Source organism: Triticum urartu, chromosome 1 (genome assembly GCF_003073215.2).
Source record: "Triticum urartu cultivar G1812 chromosome 1, Tu2.1, whole genome shotgun sequence".
NCBI classification, from domain to species: Eukaryota; Viridiplantae; Streptophyta; class Magnoliopsida; order Poales; family Poaceae; genus Triticum; species Triticum urartu.
The window spans coordinates 65,257,242-65,280,155 of NC_053022.1; the positions used below are offsets into that span (position 1 = coordinate 65,257,242).

General features: G+C 46.4%; 1 protein-coding gene across 1 annotated transcript; it reads right to left on the reverse strand.

The window, feature by feature from the left end:
* Positions 1-15,503: 15,503 nt before the first annotated feature.
* On the reverse strand, positions 15,504-22,009 carry LOC125547660 (ABC transporter B family member 21-like). The gene is made up of 10 exons (XM_048711473.1): positions 21,114-22,009; positions 20,617-21,014; positions 20,296-20,534; positions 18,919-19,444; positions 18,484-18,757; positions 17,513-18,375; positions 17,112-17,378; positions 16,632-16,895; positions 16,231-16,524; positions 15,504-16,088 (listed from the first exon to the last, which is right to left on the reverse strand). Exons 1-10 carry the CDS (start codon positions 21,457-21,459, stop codon positions 15,729-15,731), a joined length of 3,831 nt encoding a protein of 1,276 aa, XP_048567430.1. The 5' UTR covers positions 21,460-22,009; the 3' UTR covers positions 15,504-15,728.
* Between the last annotated feature and the right edge of the window lie 905 nt (positions 22,010-22,914).

Sequence of the window (22,914 nt, forward strand, 5' to 3'; positions counted from 1 at the left end):
TCTTATGAACTCCCACTCAGATAGACATCCCTCTAGTCATCTAAGTGATTACATGATCCGAGTCAACTAGGCCGTGTCCGATCATCACGTGAGACGGACTAGTCAACATCGGTGAACATCTTCATGTTGATCGTATCTACCATACGACTCATGCTCGACCTTTCGGTCTCTTGTGTTCCGAGGCCATGTCTGTACACATTCTAGGCTCGTCAAGTCAACCTAAGTGTTTCGCGTGTGTAAATCTGTCTTACACCCGTTGTATGTGAACGTTAGAATCTATCACACCCGATCATCACGTGGTGCTTCGAAACAATGAACTGTCGCAACGGTGCACAGTTAGGGGGAACACCTTCTTGAAATTTTAGTGAGGGATCATCTTATTTACTATCGTCATTCTAAGTAAACAAGATGCATAAACATGATAAACATCACATGCAATCAAATAATAGTGACATGATATGGCCAATATCATATAGCTCCTTTGATCTCCATCTTGGGGCTCCATGATCATCTTGTCACCGGCATGACACCATGATCTACATCATCATGATCTCTATCATCGTGTCTTCATGAAGTTGTCTCGTCAACTATTACTTCTACTACTATAGCTAACGGTTAGCAATAAAGTAAAGTAATTACATGACGTTTATGTTGACATGCAGGTCATAAATAAATTAAGACAACTCCTATGGCTCCTGCCGGTTGTCATACTCATCGACATGTAAGTCGTGATTCCTATTACAAGAACATGATCAATCTCATACATCACATATATCATTCATCACATCCTTTTGGCCATATCACATCACATAGCATACCCTGCAAAAACAAGTTAGACGTCCTCTAATTGTTGTTTGCATGTTTTACGTGGCTGCTATGGGTTTCTAGCAAGAACGTTTCTTACCTACGCAAAAACCACAACGTGATATGCCAATTGCTATTTACCCTTCATAAGGACCCTTTTCATCGAATCCGATCCGACTAAAGTGGGAGAGACAGACACCAGCCAGCCACCTAATGCAACTAGTGCATGTCAGTCGGTGGAACCGGTATCACGTAAGCGTACGTGTAAGGTTGGTCTGGGCCACTTCATCCCACGATGCCGGCGAATCAAGATAAGACTAGTAACGGCAAGCATATTGAACAAAATCAACGCCCACAACTACTTTGTGTTCTACTCGTGCATAGAAACTACACATAGACCTAGCTCATGATGCCACTATTGAGGAACGTAGCATAAATTCAAAATTTTCCTACGTGTCACCAAGATCTATCTATGGAGTCATCTAGCAACGAGGAAGGAGTGGATCTACATACCCTTGTAGATCGCGCGCGGAAGTGTTCAAGAGAACGGGGTTGATGGAGTCGTCCTCGTCGTGATCCAAATCACCGATGATCCTAGCGCCGAACGGACGGCACCTCCGCGTTCAACACAGGTACGGAGCAGCGATATCTCCTCCTTCTTGATCCAGCAAGGGGGAAGGAGAGGTGGATGGAGATCCAGCAGCACGACGGCGTGGTGGTGGAAGCAGCGGGATTCCAACAGGGCTTCGCCAAGCGCTGCGGGAGGAGGGAGATGTGTCATGGGAGGGAGAGGGAGGCGCCAGGGCTCTTGGTTTGTGCTGCCCTCCCTTCCCCCACTATATATAGGGCCAAGGGAGAGGGGGGGCGCAGCCTTGGCCCTTCCTCCAAGGAAGGGTGCGGCCAAGGGAGGAGTCCCTCCTCCCCAAGGCACCTCGGAGGTGCCTTCCCCCTTTAGGACTCTTCCTTTTCCCCTTCTCTTGGCGCATGGGCCTCTTGGGGTTGGTGCCCTTGGCCCATATAGGCCAAGGCGCACCCCCTACAGCCCATGTGCCCCCCCCGGGGCAGGTGGCCCCACCCGGTGGACCCCCGGGACCCTTCCGGTGGTCCCGGTACAATACCGGTGACCCCGAAACTTGTCCCGATGGCCGAAATAGCACTTCCTATATATAATTCTTTACCTCCGGACCATTCCGGAACTCCTCGTGACGTCCGGGATCTCATCCGGGACTCCGAACAACTTTTGGGTTACCGCATACTAATATCTCTATAACCCTAGCGTCACCGAACCTTAAGTGTGTAGACCCTACGGGTTCGGGAGACATGCAGACATGACCGAGATGACTCTCCGGTCAATAACCAACAGCGGGATCTGGATACCCATGTTGGCTCCCACATGTTCCACGATGATCTCATCGGATGAACCACGATGTCAAGGACTTAATCAATCCCGTATACAATTCCCTTTGTCTAGCGGTACGATACTTGCCCGAGATTCGATCGTCGGTATCCCGATACCTTGTTCAATCTCGTTACTGGCAAGTCTCTTTTACTCGTTCCGTAACACATCATCCCGTGATCAACTCCTTGATCACATTTTGCACATTATGATGATGTCCTACCGAGTGGGCCCAGAGATACCTCTCCGTCACACGGAGTGACAAATCCCAGTCTCGATTCGTGCCAACCCAATAGACACTTTCGGAGATACCCGTAGTGCACCTTTATAGTCACCCAGTTACGTTGTGACGTTTGGTACACCCAAAGCACTCCTACGGTATTCGGGAGTTGCACAATCTCATGGTCTAAGGAAATGATACTTGACATTAGAAAAGCTTTAGCATACGAACTACATGATCTTGTGCTAGGCTTAGGATTGGGTCTTGTCCATCACATCATTCTCCTAATGATGTGATCCCGTTATCAATGACATCCAATGTCCATGGTCAGGAAACCGTAACCATCTATTGATTAATGAGCTAGTCAACTAGAGGCTTACTAGGGACATGGTGTTGTTTATGTATCCACACATGTATCTGAGTTTCCTATCAATACAATTATAGCATGGATAATAAACGATTATCATGAACAAGGAAATATAATAATAACTAACTTATTATTGCCTCTAGGGCATATTTCCAACAAGGACGGGGGCGACCGCGTCGGGGGCAGGGCGTGCGCCTGATCCAGACCGCGCGGGGAGGGAAGAAGAGGATCGAGTCTCCCACTTGCACTAGAGTCAATAATCTAGTTCACATCGCCATGTGATTAACACTCACAGGTCACATCGCCATGTGACCAACATCCAAAGAGTTTACTAGACTCAATAATCTAGTTCACATCACTATGTGATTAACACTCAAGAGTTCTGGGTTTGATCATGTTATGCTTGTGAGAGAGGTTGTAGTCAACGGGTCTTGCCATATTCAGATCCCTATGTATTTCGCAAAACTTTAATATCGTAGATGCTGCTACCACGTTCCCATTGGAGCTATTCCAAACCCAACACACAACCAACCAAAACAAGACAAAAAAGAAAAAACAAAGACGATATCACTTGGAGCTATTAACAAATATATTCGCTCAATATAGTATCCGGTATCTCTACTCAGAGTATCCGGATAGGTGTTAAGTTGCATGACGTAACTCTTTATGTGAACTCTATTTATCATCTCCATAACGAGAAACATTTCCTTATTATCTAAGGACAATTGACACTATCTGTGATCCAGTCCTAGATCACCTTTGTACCTTTGCAGACATGTGGCAAGGCACACATCAGGTGCGGTACTCAGCATGGCATACCGTATAGAGCCTATGACAAGAGCATAGGGGACGACCTTCGTCCTTCCTCTTTCTTCTGCCGTGGTCAAGCTTTGAGTCTTACTCAACTTCACACCTTACAACTCAGGTAAGAACCCCTTCTTTGACTGATCTATTTTGAACTCCTTCAAAAACATGTCAAGGTGTGCGTTCTTTGAAAGTATCATCAGGCGTCTTGATCTATCTCTATAGATCTTGATGCCCAATATGTAAGCAGCTTTATCCAGGTCTTCCTTTAGAACACTCTTCAAACAACCGTTTATGCTTTCGAGAAATTCTACATTATTTCGGATCGACAATATGTCATCCACATATACTTATCAGAAATGTTGTAGTGCTCCCACTCACTTTCTTGTAAATACAAGTTTCTAGCAAACATTGTATAAACCTAAAAGCTTTGACCACTCCATCAAAGCATATATTCTGACTCCGAGATGCTTGCTCTAGTCCATAGAAGGATCGCTGGAGCCAGCATACCTTTTAGCATCCTTAGGATCGACAAAACTTTGATTGTATCACATACAACTCTTTCGTACGAAAACTGGTAAGAAAACTCGTTTTGAAATCCATCTGTCAGATTTCATAATCGAAAAATACATCTAATGCTAACATGATTCCGACGGACTTAAGCATCGCTACGGGTGAGAAATTCTCATCGTAGTCAACTCCTTGAACTTGTGAAAAGATTCTTTCCCACAAGTCGAGCTTCATAGACGGTAACATTACCGCCCACGTCCGTCTTCTTCTTAAAGATCCATTTATCTCAATGGCTTGCCGATGATCGGGCAAGTCCACCAAAGTCCATACTTTGTTCTAATACATGGATCCTATCTCGGATTTCATGGCTTCTAACCATTTGTCGGAATACGGGCCCACCATCGCTTCTCCATAGCTCGTAGGTTCATTGTTGTCTAACAAGATGATATCCAAGACAGGATTACCGTACCACTCAGGAGTAGTACATATCCTTGTCGACCTACGAGGTTTGATAGCAACTTGATCCAAAGCTTCATGATCACTATCATTAACTTCCTATTCAACAGACGTAGGCGCCACAGAAAACATCTTTCTGTGTTGCATCCCTTTCTAGTTGAAATAAAGGTTCGACAACCTCATCAAGATCTATCTTCCTCCCACTCAATTCTTTCGAGAGAAACTCCTTCTCGAGAAAGGACCCGTTCTTAGCGACAAACAATTTGCCCTCGGATCTGAGATAGAAGGTATACCCAACTGTCACCTTTGGGTATCCCATGAAGATGTGTTTGTCCGCTTTGGGTTCGAGCTTCTCCGGCTGAAGCCTTAAGCATCGCAGCCCCAAACATTAAGAAACGACAATTTTGGTTTCTTGCCAAACCAATGTTCATACGACATCGTCTCAACGGACTTATATGGTGTCCTATCTAAAGTGAATGCAGCTGTCTCTAATGCATAACCTCAAAATAACAGCGGTAGATTGGTAAGAGACATCATAGATCGCACCATATCTCATAGTGTTCGATTACGACGTCCGGACACACCATTACCTTGTGGTGTTCCAGGTGGCTTCAACTGTGAAACAATTTCACAATGTCTTAAGTGATTGCCAAACTCATAACTCAGAAAATCCCCTTTTGATCAGATCGTAGGAACATGATCTTATTGTTATGATGATTCTTAACTTCACTCTGAAATCGCTTGAACTTTTCAAACGTTTTAGACTTGTGCTTCATTGAGTAGATATACCTATATCTACCCAAATCGTCAGTGAAGATGAGAAAATAGCGATATCCACCGCACGCTTCAATTCTCATTGGATCACACGCATCAGCATGCATGATTTCCAACAAGTCACTTGCCCGTTTCATTGTACCTGAAAACGGGGTCTTAGTCATCCTGCCCATGAGGCATGGCTCGCATGTGTCAAGTGATTCAAAATCAAGTGACTCCAAACATCCATCGACATGGAGTTTCTTCATGCATCTTACACCAATATGACCTAAGTGGCAGTGCCACGAGAAAGTGGTACTATCATTATTAACTCTACATCTTTTGGCGTGAACATGTGTATTACCACAACCGAGATTCAATGAACCATTCACATATGGTGCATGACCATGAAAGGTATCATTCATGTAAACAAAATAACCATTATTCTCTAATTTAAATGAGTAACCGTATTGCAATGAACATGATCTAATCATATTCATGCTCAACGTAGACACCTGATAACATTTATCTAGGTTCAATATTGATCCCGAAGGCAGATGGAGCGTGCGATGGTGATCTCATCAACTTTGGAAACACTTCCAACACACATCGTCACCTCGCCCTTAGCCAGTCTCCGTTTATTTCGTAGCTTTTGCTTCAAATCACCAATAATAGCAACTGAACTGGTATCCAATACCCAGGTGCTACCAGGAGTACTAGTGAGGTACACATTAATAATACGTATATACTTTGTTGAAGTTGCCAGCCTTCTTATCTACCATGCATTTGGGGTAATTCCGCTACCAATGACCGTTCCCCTTACAATAGAAGCACTTAGTCTCGGGTTTGGGTTCAACCTTGGGTTCCTTCACTGGAGCGGCAACTGGTTTGCCATCCATGAAGTTTCCTTTCTAGCCCTTGCCCTTCTTGAAACCAGTGGTCTTGTTAAACCATCAACACTTGATGCTCCTTCTTGATTTCTACCTTTTGCGGTCTTAAGCACCGTGAACAGCTCCGGGATCAACTCCATCCCTTGCATGTCATAGTTCATCACGAAGATCTAGTGGCTTAGTGATAGTGGCTAGAGAACTCTATCAATCACTATCTTATCTGGAAGTTTAACTCCCACTTGATTTAAGTGATTGTAGCACCCAGACATTCTGAGCACATGCTCACTAGTTGATCTATTCTCCTCCATCTTGTTGGCTAAAGAACTTGTCAGAGATCTCACACCTCTCAACACGGGCATGAGCCTAAAATCCCAATTTGAGCTCTTGGAACATCTCATATGTCTTATGGCATTCAAAACGTCATTGGAATCCCGATTCTAAGCCGTAAAGTATGGTGCACTAAACTATCAAGTAGTCATCAGGATGTGTCTGTCATGTGTTGACAACATCCACAGACGACGTTGTACGGGTTTGCACATCGAGCGGTGCATCAAAGACGTAAGCCTTCTGTGTAGCAGTGAGGACACTCCTCGGACTACGGACCCAGTCTGCATCATTGCTTACAATATCTTTCAACTTGGTCTTTCTCTAGGAACGTATTAAAACAGGGAGCTACAACGTGAGCTATTTATCTACAACATATTTGCAAAGACAATTTAGACTATGTTCATGATAATTAAGTTCATCTAATCAAATTATTTAATGAACTCCCACTCAGATAGACATCCCTCTAGTCATCTAAGTGAAACATGATCCGAATCGACTAGGCCGTGTCCGATCATCACGTGAGACGGACTAGTCATCAACGATGAACATCTCATGTTGATCGTATCTTCTATATGACTCATGTTCGACCTTTCAGTCTTCCGTGTTTTGAGGCCATGTCTGTACATGCTAGGCTCGTCAAGTCAACCTAAGTGTATTGCGTGTGTAAATCTGGCTTACACCCGTTGTATTCGAACGTTAGAATCTATCACACCTGATCATCACGTGGTGCTTCGAAACAACGAACCTTCGCAACGGTGCATAGTTAGGGGGAACACTTTCTTGAAATTTTAGCGAGGGATCATCTTATTTAAGCTACCGTCGTTCTAAGTAAATAAGATGTAAAACATGATAAACATCACATGCAATCAAATAGTGACATGATATGGCCAATATCACTTTGCTCCTTTTGATCTCCATCTTCGGGGCTCCACGATCATCGTTGTCACCGGCATGACACCATGATCTCCATCATCATGATCTCCATCATCGTGTCTTCTTGAAGTTGTCTCGTCATCTATTACTTCTACTACTATGGCTAACGCTTTAGCAATAAAGTAAAGTAATTACATGACGTTTATGTTGACACGCAGGTCATAAATAAATAAAGACAACTCTTATGGCTCCTGCCGGTTGTCATACTCATCGACATGCAAGTCGTGATTCCTATTACAAGAACATGATCAATCTCATACATCACATATATCATTCATCACATCCTTTTGGCCATATCACATCACAAGGCATATGCTGCAAAACCAAGTTAGACGTCCTCTAATTGTTGTTGCAAGTTTTTACGTGGCTGCTATAGGTTTCTAGCAAGAACGTTTCTTACCTACGCGAAAACCACAACGTGATATGCCAATTTCTATTTACCCTTCATAAGGACCCTTTTCATCGAATCCGATCCGACTAAAGTGGGAGAGACAGACACCCGCTAGCCACCTTATGCAACTAGTGCATGTCAGTCGGTGGAACCAGTCTCACGTAAGAGTACGTGTAAGGTCGGTCCGGGCGCTTCATCCCACGATGCCGCCGAATCAAGATAAGACTAGTAACGGCAAGCAAATTGACAAAATCGACGCCCACAACAACTTGTGTTCTACTCGTGCATAGAAACTATGCATAGACCTAGCTCTGATACCACTGTTGGAGAACGTAGCAGAAATTCAAAATTTTCTACGCATCACCAAGATCAATCTATGGAGTAATCTAGCAACGAGGGGAAGGAGAGTGCATCTACATACCCTTGTAGATCGCTAAGCGGAAGAGTTCAAGTGAACGGGGTTGATGGAGTCGTACTCGTCGTGATTCAAATCACCGGAGATCCTAGTGCCGAACGGATGGCACCTCCGCGTTCAACACACGTACAGCCCGGTGACGTCTCCTACGCCTTGATCCAGCAAGGGGAGAAGGAGAGGTTGGGGAAGACTCCATCCAGCAACAGCACGACGGCGTGGTGGTGGTGGAGGAGCGCGGGACTCCAGCAGGGCTTCGCCAAGCACTACGAGAGACGAGGAGGGAGAGAGGTATGGCTGCGCCAACAGGGAGAGCAAATCACACGTCTTGGGCAGCCCCAAACCTCAAGTATATATAGGGGGAGGGGAGGGGCTGCGCCCCCACCTAGGGTTCCCTCCCTAGGGGTGGCGGCAGCCCCCAGATCCCATCTGGGAGGCGGCCAAGGGGGAGAGAGAGGGGGGTGCACCTAGGGTGGGCCTTAGGGCCCATCTGCGCCTAGGGTTTGCCCCCTCCTCTTGAGGACACCTTGGGCCTTGGTGGGAGGCGCCCCAGCCCACCTAGGGGCTGGTCCCTTCCCACTATTGGCCCATGTAGGCCTCCGGGGCTGGTGGCCCCACCTGGTGGACCCCCGGACCCCTCTGGTGGTCCCGGTACACTACCGGTGATGCCCGGAACACTTCCGGTGGCCAAAACCATACTTCCTATATATTAATCTTTACCTCTGGACCATTCCGGAACTCCTCGTGACGTCCAGGATCTCATCCGGGACTCCGAACAACATTCGGTAACCGCGTACATACTTTCCCTATAACCCTAGCGTCATCGAACCTTAAGTGTGTAGACCCTACGGGTTCGTGAGTCATGCAGACATGGCCGAGACAACTCTCCGGTCAATAACCAACAGCGGGATCTGGATACCCATGTTGGCTCCCACATGCTCCACGATGATCTCATCGGATGAACCACGATGTCAAGGACTTAATCAATCCCGTATACAATTCCCTTTGTCTAGCGGTACGATACTTGCCCGAGATTCGATCGTCGGTATCCCGATACCTTGTTCTATCTCGTTACCGGCAAGTCTCTTTACTCGTTCCGTAACACATCATCCCGTGATCAACTCCTTGATCACATTGTGCACATTATGATGATCCTACCGAGTGGGCCCAGAGATACCTCTCCATTTACACAGAGTGACAAATCCCAGTCTCGATTCGCGCCAATCCAACAGACACTTTCAAAGATACCTGTAGTGAACCTTTATATCCACCCAGTTACGTTGTGACGTTTGGCACACCCAAAGCACTCCTACGGTATTCGGGAGCTGCACAATCTCATGGTCTAAGGAAATGATACTTGACATTACAAAAGCTTTAGCAAACGAACTACACGATCTTGTGCTAGGCTTAGGATTGGGTCTCGTCCATCACATCATTCTCCTAATGATGTGATCCCGTTATCAACGACATCCAATGTCCATGGTCAGGAAACCGTAACCATCTATTGACCAACGAGCTAGTCAACTAGAGGCTTACTAGGGACATGTTGTTGTCTATGTATCCACACATGTATCTGAGTTTCCTATCAATACAATTCTAGCATGGATAATAAACGATTATCATGAACAATGAAATATAATAATAATAATAATAATAATAATAATAATAACTAATTTATTATTGCCTCTAGGGCATATTTCCAACAGGGATCACATCATTAGGAGAATGATGTGATTGACTTGACCCATTCCGTTAGCTTAGCACTCGATCGTTTAGTATGTTACTATTGCTTTCTTCATGACTTATACATGTTCCTATGACTATGAGATTATGCAACTCCCGTTTATCAGAGGAACACTTTGTGTGCTACCAAACGTCACAACGTAACTGGGTGATTATAAAGGAGCTCTACAGGTGTCTCCAAAGGTACATGTTGGGTTGGCGTATTTCGAGATTAGGATTTGTCACTCCGATTGTCGGAGAGGTATCTCTGGGCCCTCTCGGTAATGCACATCACATAAGCCTTGCAAGCATTGCAACTAATGAGTTAGTTGCGAGATGATGTATTACGGAACGAGTAAAGAGACTTGTCGGTAACGAGATTGAACTAGGTATTGAGATACCGATGATCGAATCTCGGGCAAGTAACATACCGATGACAAAGGGAACAACGTATGTTGTTATGCGGTCTGACCGATAAAGATCTTCGTAGAACATGTAGGAGCCAATATGAGCATCCAGGTTCCGCTATTGGTTATTGACCAGAGACGTGTCTCGGTCATGTCTACTTTGTTCTCGAACCCGTAGGGTCCGCACGCTTAAGGTTTCGATGACAGTTATATTATGAGTTTATGAGTTTTGATGTACCGAAGGAGTTCGGAGTCCCGGGTGAGATCGGGGACATGACGAGGAGTCTCGAAATGGTTGAGACGTAAAGATCGATATATTGGACGACTATATTCGGACATCGGAAAGGTTTTGAGTGGTTCGGGTATTTTTCGGAGTACCGGGGAGTTACGGGAATACGGGGGAAGAAGTATATGGGCCTTATTGGGCTTTAGGGGAGAGGGAGAGGCAGGCCGCGCCCCCCCCCCCCATTGACTAGTCCGAAATGGACTAGGGGGAGGGGCGGCGCCCCCTCCTTCCTTCTCTTCCCTCTTCCCCTTCCTTGTCTCCTACTCCTACTACATGGAAGGACTCCTAGTTGGACTAGGAAAGGGGGAATCCTACTCCCGGTGGGAGTAGGACTCCCCTAGGGCGCGCCATAGAGAGGGCCGGCCCTCCCCTCCTCCACTCCTTTATATACGGGGGCAGGGGGCACCCCATAGACACACAAGTTGATCTCCAAGATCGTTCTCTTAGCCGTGTGCGGTGCCCCCCTCCACCATAGTCCTCAATAATATTGTAGCGGTGCTTAGGAGAAGCCCTGCGATGGTAGAACATCAAGATCGTCACCACGCCGTCGTGTTGACAGAACTCTTCCCCGACACTTTGCTGGATCGGAGTCCGAGGATCGTCATCGAGCTGAACGTGTGCTAGAACTCGGAGGTGCCGTAGTTTCGGTGCTTGATCGGTCGGGCCGTGAAGACGTACGACTACATCAACCGCGTTGTGCTAACGCTTCCTCTTTCGGTCTACGAGGGTACGTGGACAACACTCTCCCCTCTCGTTGCTATGCATCACCATGATCTTGTGTGTGCGTAGGAATTTTTTTGAAATTACTACGTTCCCCAACAATAATCACCGAAGTGTTCAAGCATATTTGAATTGTATTTCAATTGTCTACCAAAATAAGCATTAAAATCTTCTTGCTTAACCATAAATTTATCAAACTCATCTAAGTATGGGCTAGCAAACTTAGTAAATGGGATTTCAGCTTTATCATATCTATAGAGAGAATTTACCATTACTACCTGTCGGGTTATCAAGACCATAAGTTTCTTCAATAGGTAATGGATTAAAATCATATGTTTCTTCAACATGCGGTATATTAAGACCATATATTTCTTCAATAGGAGGTAAATTCTTAACATCTTCAGCTTTAATACCTTTTTCTTTCATAGATTTCTTTGCATCTTGCATATCTTCAGGACTGGGAAATAGAATACCCCTCTTCTTCGGAGTTGGTTTAGGAATAGGCTCAGGAATTGGCTCCGGAGGTGTCCAATTATTTTCATTTGTCAACATATTATTCAATAGAATTTCAGCTTCATCCGGTGTTCTTTCCTTGAGAACAGAACCAGCACAACTATCCAGGTAATCTCTGGAGGCATCGGTTAGTCCATTATAAAAGATATCAAGTATTACATTTTTCTTAAGAGGATGATCAGGCAAAGCAATAAGTAATTGGAGAAGCCTCCCCCAAGCTTGTGGGAGACTCTCTTCTTCAATTTGTACAAAATTATATATATCCCTTAAAGCATCTTGTTTCTTATGAGCAGGGAAATATTCAGCAGAGAAGTAATAAATCATATCCTGCGGACTACGCACACAACCAGGATCAAGAGAATTAAACCATATCTTAGCATCACCCTTTAATGAGAACAGAAATATTTTAAGGATATAAAAATAGCAAGTTCTCTCATCATTAGTGAACAGGGTAGCTATATCATTTAATTTAGTAAGATGTGCCACAGCAGTTTCAGATTCATAGCCATGAAAAGGATCAGATTCAACCAAAGTAATTATATCAGGATCAATAGAAAATTCATAATCCTTATCGGTAACACAAATAGGTGAAGTAGCAAAAGCAAGGTCAGGTTTCATTCTAGCATTTAGAGATTGCTTATTCCATTTAGCTAATAACCTCTTGAGTTCGTATCTATCTTTGCAAGCTAAAATAGCTAAAGAAGCTTCTTTATCAAAAACATAACCCTCAGGAATAACAGGCAAGTCTTCATCATCAATTTCATCAGTATTATCAGATTCAATATTTTCAATCTCTCTAGCCCTAGAAAGTTGCTCATCAAGAAATTCACCAAGTGGCACAGTAGTATCAAGCATAGAAGTAGTTTCATCATAAGTATCATGTATAGCAGAAGTTGCATCATCAATAACATGCGACATATCAGAACGAATAGCAGAAGCAGGTTTAGGTGTTGCAAGCTTACTTAAAACAGAAGGTGAATCAAGTGCAGAGCTAGATGGCAGTTCCTTACCTCCCCTCGTGGTTGAGGGATAAATCTTAGTTCTCGGATCTTTCAAGTTCTTCATAATGATAAGCAGATATAAATCCCAAGTGACTCAAACAATAGAGCTATGCTTCCCGGCAACGGCGCCAGAAAATAGTCTTGATAACCCACAAGTATAGGGGACCGCAACAGTTTTCGAGGCCAAAGTATTCAACCCAAATTTATTGATTCGACACAAGGGGAGCCAAAGAATAGTCTCAAGTATTAGCAGCTGAGTTGTCAATTCAACCACACCTGGAAACTTAGTATCTGCAGCAAAGTATTTAGTAGCAAAGTAATATGATAGTAGTGGTAATGGTAGCAAAAGGTAATTGTAGTAAAAGTAATGTTTTTGGTATTTTGTAGTGATGATAGCAATAGCAACGGGAAAGTAAATAAGCGAAGAACAATATATGGAAAGCTCGTAGGCAATGGATCGGTGATGGAGAATTATGCCGGATGCGGTTCATCATGTAACAGTCATAACCTAGGGTGACACAGAACTAGCTCCAGTTCATCAATGTAATGTAGGCATGTATTCTGAATATAGTCATATGTGCTTATGGAAAAGAACTTGCATGACATCTTTTGTCCTACCCTCCCGTGGCAGCGGGGTCCTTATGGAAACTAAAGGATATTAATGCCTCCTTCTAATAGAGTACCGGAACAAAGCATTAACACATAGTGAATACATGAACTCCTCAAACTACGGTCATCACCGGTAAGTATCCCGATTATTGTCACTTCGGGGTTAACGAATCATAACACATAATAGGTGACTATAGACTTGCAAGATAGGATCAAGAACTCTCATATATTGATGAAAACATAATAGGTTCAGATCTGAAATCATGACACTCGGGCCCTAGTGACAAGCATTAAGCATAGCAAAGTCATAGCAACATCAATCTCAGAACATAGTGGATACCAGGGATCAAACCCTAACAAAACTAACTCGATTACATGATAAATCTCATCCAACCCATCACCGTCCAGCAAGCCTATGATGGAATTACTCACGCATGGCGGTGAGCATCATGAAATTGGTGATGGAGGATAGTTGATGATGACGATGGCGACGGATTCCCCTCTCCGGAGCCCCGAACGGACTCCAGATCAGCCCTCCCGAGAGGTTTTAGGGCTTGGCGGCGGCTCCGTATCGTAAAACGCGATGAATTCTTCTCTCTGATTTTTTTCTCCCCGAAACATAATATATAGAGTTGGAGTTGGAGTCGGAGGAGCTCCAGGGGGCCCACGAGGTAGGCGGCGCGCCCCCACCCTCGTGGACAGGTGGTGGCCCCCCTGGCCTTCATCTTTTGCAAATATTTTTTATATTTTCCAAAAAGTTGCTCCGTGAAATTTCAGGTCATTCCGAGAACGTTTATTTCTGCACATAAATAACACCATGATAATTCTGCTGAAAACAACGTCAGTCCGGGTTAGTTCCATTCAAATCATGCAAGTTAGAGTCCAAAACAAAGGCAAAAGTGTTTGAAAAAGTAGATACGAGGGAGACGTATCAACTCTGTCTGGTGGTTCGCGTGGGCAATGTCGACGGAGAGGTGGTACTTTGCTTGTGTGGTCTTCGCTCGACCATGTCCTGGTATGGGTCTGACTTCTCATCTGAAGTCGGGTTAGCGAGGAGTGTTCCTCACTGGACCACCTCATTCCGTACAACAATTTCCCCTTTTGTGCTGTGTTGTTGGGTAGCGACCAGACGGCCAACATTCAAGGGCTTCGCCTTGCTTGGTCAGATGAACATGGAAGTTGTTGTCCTCACGCCTGTTGGGGTGTCTCTGCTAGGCGGTGCCCTTCGACTACAACGATGGCACACAGGTGCATGGCATCGGCTCGGCTCGCATGAGCTTTCAAATGCACCCCACAATGTAGGTGTTGTCGTAGCGTTGTACAGTCTCGCTTAATTAAAGAAGCAAGAAGTTCAACTCAAAAAAACTAAAAGAAGCTAGAAGGGCAAGTTTTCTTCCATCCGTCATTTTTAGGTGTGCATCCTCTACTTAAATCAGTGGTGGCTATCATAGATAGATTGATTTATTCGTAACTTGAGTAATAACCAATGCTACTACAACAATATAACACAAAAAACCAATGCTGCGGCAACTACTACACATGGTGGCCCCACCCCATAGGTCAAGGAGCACTAGGAGAAATCCGTCCAAAGGGCTCGCGTCCGATTAGCTAATTGGTGAGGCAATAGCTTACCAAGACAATGATCAGTAACTGGTCAAGAGGATGATCAGCCACACAGAGTGAAACGTGGCTCATACCATGTTTTATCGTTTGGTCATGTTAGAGATAAAACAAACTCAAAATTGAAAAATTATGCAGGTGGATAGATGAACATTACTCTTTTTCTTCCATTATTTCTGCGTTTGTTTCTTAATGTGTATCCATCTTAAACAATAGATTACTTTTCCTTGTTTATTTAGCTTCAAAAGGTGAAATGAGAGCAAGTTTCGGCAACACCGTGATTTTGTATCAGAGATGTCACGGTTAATTTTCTTTTACAGCTTATTGCTATGCCTAGATCAAGCAGTGGCGAGAACTGGATATTTTAGAGAGTAAGATTATTTTGATAGAAGATAATATTTGGGTATTGTTATTCCTATATAGAACTTTTTTGTTCCTTTTTCTAACAAAGAAATATAAAGCGTTCGTGCGTAGGTCTTCGGATAGGGTTTCATTTTCACAGCGAGCTGACACCTGAACCGAACGTGGTAATAATTACCAGGCGTGCCACCCCCAACAATTCCGCGAGCGCCCCTCTTGGAGCGGCGCTACGACGACGGCGCCGCCGCGGAGTGGAGGGCGACGAGGGACGCGTACGCGCCGCCCTTGACGGCGATCAGGGCCTCGTGCGTGCCCCGCTCCACGATCGCGCCGTCCTTCACCACCGCGATCACGTCGGCGCCCCGCACCGTCGACAGGCGGTGCGCCACCACCACCGTCGTCCGGCTCGCCGCCACCCGGTCCAGCGCGTCCTGCACCGCCCGCTCCGACTCCGCGTCCAGCGCGCTCGTCGCCTCGTCCAGCAGCAGGATCCTGGGGTCCTTGGCCACCGCCCGCGCGATCGCCACCCGCTGCTTCTGCCCTCCCGACAGCTGCGCGCCGCGCTCCCCGACCACCGTGTCGTACCCCTGCAAACAATTCAGGTATCATCGATCAATCCACGACGAGAAATTTCAAAAAAATCCAGGTATGATCGACCAATCCACGATGAGATATTATGAACATGAAATGCAGCTATGTCGATCTGTGGATGAAAGAATGAGTCCTCACCTGTTGGAGTGAGCTGATGAACTTGTGGGCGTTCGCCAGTTGCGCGGCAGATACGATGTCCGATTCCGTGGCCTCCCCTTCCTTCCCGTAGGCGATGTTTGCCCGGATCGTGTCGTTGAAGAGGGCTGGCTCTTGGCTCACCAGCCCCATCTGCTGCCTCAGCCACCTCACCTGGAACTTCTGGATGTCCACCCCGTCCAGAAGTATGTGGCCCGCGTCAGGGTCGTAGAATCGCTGCAGCAGCGATATTGCTGTCGATTTGCCGCTGCCGCTCTGCCCGACAAGCGCGACGGTCTGAGAGACAGGTTCACGGCGCAGATAGTTAGTTAGGTTCAGTTTGGCAAACTTGTGCGTTGTTAGCTGAGATAGGTTAAATCTGGGTTGTGGGTTGAGGCTGGTACCTTTCCTGACTGGATTGTCAAGCACAGGTCTTCGAAGATCTGGATATCCGGGCGGGTCGGGTATCTGAACCTCACGTGCCGAAACTCGATGTCGCCCCTTAGTGGTTCTAAATTCACCCCGGCGTCATCGCTTGGGTCAATCATCGATTTACGGTCCACGATGGCGAATATAGAAGATACGGCTGATCTTGCTCTGGAGGAATCTGAGGTGAGGGTGCTAGTGTGCGATACCCCGATTGCTGCCATTGTGAGAGCAAGAAACACCTGCAATTTAACATGCCCAAGGTACAATAATCTTTAGCAACTCCGAAGTAACAATTAACCAGACACGGCATTCTAACTGTTGTTAAGATACTAGCCACCTTCTGGTTTGAATTTATGTGGCAATGTATGATTGATCTGTGTGTATTGAAATGGAAGAGCTTGCTTATGATTGAATGCTGAAATATGTAAAGATCTCATAATGAACATACGACATACCCTGAAAACTTTGGGAAATGTTGTCTTCTTATCCTCGACAAGCCGAGCACCAGCATAGAAGCTTGCTGCGTAGACTCCAAACAGCAAAAAGAAGGAAACTCCAAAACCAATACCACTTATTATTCCTGTCCTGATTCCTGTTTGTAGCGGTCCTTCGCACTTTTTGTTGTACAAATCCATCACCTTCTCTTCAGCTGAAAATGAGGCCACTGTCCTTATGCTACTTACTGCATCATTTGCCACTTGACTTGCCTCCTCGTACATCATCTACAATCATAGTTGAGAATCAGTGACCCAACATAACAGAAGTATTTGTAACTACCTAATTCTGATCAACATAGAGATTGCACAATAGATTGAGAAATAAATAAATCCGCATTTTTATGATTTCTGGTATATACCTTTGCATCTGCACTGAATCCCTGGATAAATTTCATCTGGATCCATCCATTCAGGCCGATGAGTGGTATCAACGCCAAAATGATAAGAGATAGCTCCCAGTTTGATATGAAAGCAATTACCAGGCCAGCAACTAATGTTGCAGAGTTTTGCACAACCAGTTGAAGTGTATCACCCACGAGCCCCCTAACTTTTGCTGCGTCTGACGATAGCCTTGACCCAATTGAGCCACTTGAGTTATGTGGGTCATCAAACCATCCAATCTCCATATTGACCACCTTTTCAAAAGTCATTAGTCTGATTCTTCTGATGAGCTTGCACCCAGCCACCGAGAAAAAGTATGAGCCGACAGGGAGCGACACGAAGTACACTGCACCAAATATCAAGAACATGGATGACCAAAACGCAGCATCCTTCTTTAGCATTTCTGGGGGCTCATAGAATGCTTTGATCACATTCGACAAAAGTATTGCAAAGATCGGGAATATCACTCCACTGATAGCAGAAGCAACAGAACCAAGTATAAGCACTGGGACCTCTGGTTTGTTAAGGGATGCCAGGCGACTGAGGGGCACTTCCTGTTGTATTTCATCAGTTATGTTCTTCGAGCAGCCAACCTGAACATCAATTTCATGAGGTATGCCGAATGGCACTGAGAATGAGTGATGGCTACTGTTATCCCGAGATGACCTTTGGCTAGTTGACTGATTTACCAATGACTGTTTGCCTAACCGAATCCCAGTATCACTCTTCCTACCCGACTTGTTCTGATTGCTTGCGCCCTCAGAAGCATGACTTGTTTCCTGTAAGCGTATCAGTTGGCTGTAAGCTCCTTCTGGGTCCCTCAAAAGGTCATGGTGTGGACCTGGTGATTGTCAAATGTTTCAGCTACTGAGCATTTGCTGACATATAATGTGTAAGAGGTACTAAACGACTATTTTGAATCACAAACACCAATGTTTCAGAATTATACCTTTTTCAACTATTGATCCTCGGCAGATGACAGCAATTGTATCGGCATTCCTTACAGTCGTCAAACGGTGTGCAACTATGACAGTGGTCCGATTTGTCATGACCCTATCAAGAGCCTCCTGCACAATCCTTTCAGACTCGGTGTCCAAAGCGCTTGTCGCTTCATCCAATAGCAGGATTCTTGGATCTTTGAGAATCGCTCTGGCAATGGCGATTCTTTGCTTTTGCCCACCAGATAGTTGTGTTCCATGTTCACCAACCGAAGTAGCGAAACCCTAAGGAATGTCACAAACATCAGAGATTCAATATATGAGGCGGAATTGTTTAAACATCTTTTTCTTTCAGTATATAGAATTGTCTAGGTCCTTAGTCTTGCTTCATCTATTTAGAACTAATTACCAGTAATGCAAATTCAAAGGTTTGTCGGTCTTCTAACCTGGGGTAATTTATCAATGAATTTGGAGGCGTTAGCAAGCTCAGCCGCAGCTCTGATTTCCTGATCTGTCGCATTGTCCTTACCATAAGCTATGTTATCTCTTATGCTAGCAGCAAACAGGGCCGGCTCCTGGCTCACTAAGCCAATTTTACTTCTGATCCACTTTAACTGCAACTCCTTGATATTCACTCCATCTATTAGAACTTCTCCGAGCTGAGGATCATAAAACCGTTCGATCAAGCTGATAACTGTTGATTTTCCACTCCCACTCTGGCCAACCAATGCAACGGTTTTGGCGCTCTGTATGGCAAGGGAGAAACCTCTGAATATTTGCTCATTGGGCCTTGTTGGGTAGGAGAAGTGAACATCTCTGAACTCGATATCCCCCTGAATGTCGTCTAGCATCCTACCCTCTGTGCTGTATGCATCGATTTCGGGCTCCCTGTTGATTGTTTCAAACATCTTGTATGCTGCGGCCTGTCCTCCTGCGAATGCTTTCATGCTTGGTGATGCCTGTCCTAGAGCTCTGATAAACAAAACAGAAAAGTCTCAGCTTCTCAAACTAACGGGTTCCAGTTTAACAAAAAGTAGATATATGAGCAGGGAAAATTGGTCGGTGGTACAAAAATATAGTAGTCATAGACGATTCAGTAATACTTACTGAAATTTATCTAACGAGTAATTCTTTTCAGGGAGAAGCTGATGAAGTCAAAGAATAGTTGGTCTTCCATAAAACAATGAAAGAGTTGGTGGGAACATGATTGCAAAAACACATAAAAATTTATCAAATGTTTGTTTCGTGCTACGCTGACTGGCTATGATTGGTGTGAAGTTAAGTCAGCAATGACTTGGATATGGACTTGGTTAGCTGCTGCCAACTAAATAAGACCCTACACGCATAGTTGGGTTAGCAGTTTGCACATGAAACCCTATGTTGCGTATCACTGTCGAACACTTGCCAAAATCAGCACAAAATCCAAAAATAGATGGCTAAGATTGCCCTATCAGGCCCCCCTAAATGAAACAGCAACCTTTTGAAGGTTGTTAAACATTCCTTCTCTTTCATGATAGTTAAGACAGCAATGACTTTGATATGCGCTTGGTTAGCTGCTGCCAACTAAATAAGACCCTACACAAATAGTTGGGTTAGCAGTTTGCGCACGAAATCCAATGTTTCTTATCCTTGTCAAACACTTGCCAAAATCAGCACGAAATCCAAAATGGACGGCTAAGATTGCCTTATCAGGTCTAAATGAAACGGCAACCATTGAAGGTTGCTAAACCTAAACATTCCTTCTCTTTCCTGATAGAGTAACTGTCAATCATGAAACTGAGATTGCTGCAGCTGAATTAAAGGCGCGGAGATCACGAACTTACAGCGAGCCGGTAAGCACCGCGAAGATGACATTCATGACCTGGGCGCCGGTGTATCCCTTCTCTAGGATCAGCTTGGCTCCATACCATACCCCCAGGGAGTAGCCGCAGAACAGGAGCATCATGACGGTGCCCATGCCGATGGCAGCGACTAGGCCTTCCCGGACACCGGAACTGTAAGCGCACTTAAGCGACTTGTTGTACTTCTCCACCGCTTTCTTCTCCCCGGTGAAAGATGCAACCTGTGGTGATTTGTGTTCCACACATTCTTGTCATTGTTGCAAAAAAAAGTGCAATGCTCTGAATTGTAGTGTGGAACCTTACTGTTCTGATGGAGCCGACGGTCTGCTCGACGACGACCGCGGCTTCGGCGTAGGCGGCCTGCCCAAGCGACGCCATCCTGGCAACGACATTGGACATGACCGCGCCGGAGAGGACGAGCGGCGGGATGGTGGCCACCATGACGAGGGTGAGGAGCCAGCCCTGCGCGAAGGCCACGGCGAAGCCTCCAAAGAACGTCACCATCAGCTGGATGAACTTGCCGACCTTTTCCCCCATGGCGTCCTGGATGAGCACCGTGTCGCCGGACATGCGCCCGACCACCTCGCCGGTGCTGGTGTACATGTCGAAGAAGGCAATCTCCTGCCGGAGTATGGTCCTCAGGTACATGTTCCGTATCCGCGCCGCCTGCCGCTCGCCGGTGATCATCCAGCAGGTCACCTCTGAGTTCATTGGTCACAGACACAGAGAAATTATTAAACTTTGACGGGTTGCATGGCAGCGTCTGGAAGCTGAGTGATAGAGTGGCCGGAGGCACTTACGGGCGAAGGAGGCGACGGCGGAGGCGATGGCGAGGTAGACGAACTCGAGGGAGACCTGGGAGACGCGGGCCAGGACGTCGCCGCTGCCGCCGGCCGCGCCGCCGAAGGCGTCGACGAGGCCGCCAAACAGAACCGTCATGAGCGGCAGCGCGGCACCGTTGGCCACCGCGCCGACGGCGCCGACCAGCATGAGCGCCGCGTCGGCGCCGTCCGCGAACGCGAACAGCCTGTGGAACGGCACGCTCCCGCCGCCGCCCGCGCCCGGGCGCCGCTTCCCTCCTCCCCGCGCCCCGTCTGCCGGCTGCCCGGCGCCGTCCACATTGAACGCCCTGCTCGACTCCGACATGGCTCGCCTTCAAGATTCGCGGCAAAAACAGCAAAGCACGGCGTGCCTCCGGCGCACCACCATCTACTTACTACCACGCGCCGCAGCAGATCAGATCAGAGCTCCCCGCCGCCCGATCTCTCCTCCCTAGCTACCATTGGCGCTCCTCCCCTGAGGCCGGCATCAATCAGTGCGCAGATCAGAAGAGTGGAGCAGGAGGAACGGGTCACGGGAGCCAAAGGAGGAGCGGCGCGTCGAAAGGAACAAGAAGCTCAGGTCCAAAAGCACCGCCAAATGGCAGCTTTCCCCATGGCTGCCTGCCGACAGGGGTCACACACACACACCAGCACCGAAGCCAAAGGATTCGCGGCCAGCACGAAGCTGTGTGAAAGGTAGGTATGAATAATGGCGGCGATGCAGCTCGGCTCGGCTCGGCAGGAGTACGCAGGCAGATGCGCAAGTTGCAACGAATTTACTACCACTATTGTAGTGGCGCTGGCGCCTGTGGTGGAGACTGGAGTGGACTGCACCCGACTGGTGACCGCATTACTACTGCGGGATGAGTAGATGAGGATATCATATTTTTTGTCCGCGAAGTTGGCTGAGGTTATCAATGCGTGGCAAATCACAGAGCGCAGAAGACGCGATGGTTGGATGGTTAACTGTGCTTTCAGTGGGAGCAGATATTCGCTTCGATGACAAAGGTGTCTGCGACGATTTTGTTAAGATGATATGCCGGTTCAATCTTTCGGAATGTTTCTAAACAAGAATGAATGTATATACGTATATACGAGAGCAAGAGATAGACATGTACGACGGTACGAGTGGCGGTACGCTGCGGCGGCGAGTGGTTGCGGTTGCGTGCTAGCGAGGAGTGACCAATTCAGCATTTTGTTATGCTATCGAGACGTTTTGTTCCGCGTCACTGTCTGAGCTGAGCGGCAGCACGCGAGGTGATGATGATGGGTGGAGACTCTCGAGAGCGAGCGCTGCTTTGATTTTATATGGAGGATCCCTTGCTTCCGGGTCAAGCACTAGTAGACCACTGTCCCGTCCGGCCGCCCCAATTTGATTTTCCACGCCAGTCAAACCGGTACGTGCTCGCCCTGCTTTCGTGATTTGGTGGTGCGTCATTCGATTCGCAGGCCTCTCTCTCTCGTTTTGACTAACCACAGTGGTAGCAAAGTTCGGCTCCTGCGGCTCTATCGCCCGGTGTCTTTCGAGGTTGGTGGATGAGTGCAAGGATAAACATCACGAACAGGGACGGATGAGGGGTTGATTCGCTCCGTATCCTCATCAGAGCATCTCTAGCAGATCCCGCATCCGGGAAATAACCGCCGGTTTACTAGACGAGCTTGTTTTTTCTGCCCGAAGCAGGTACCGTGAAAACATGATATGTATCGGGTACGGAAGCAAAGAAATGCCAGAGTGTTTGGAAATCTAGGGCAGCAACCACGGTCAGGGAGCAGGTGGAGA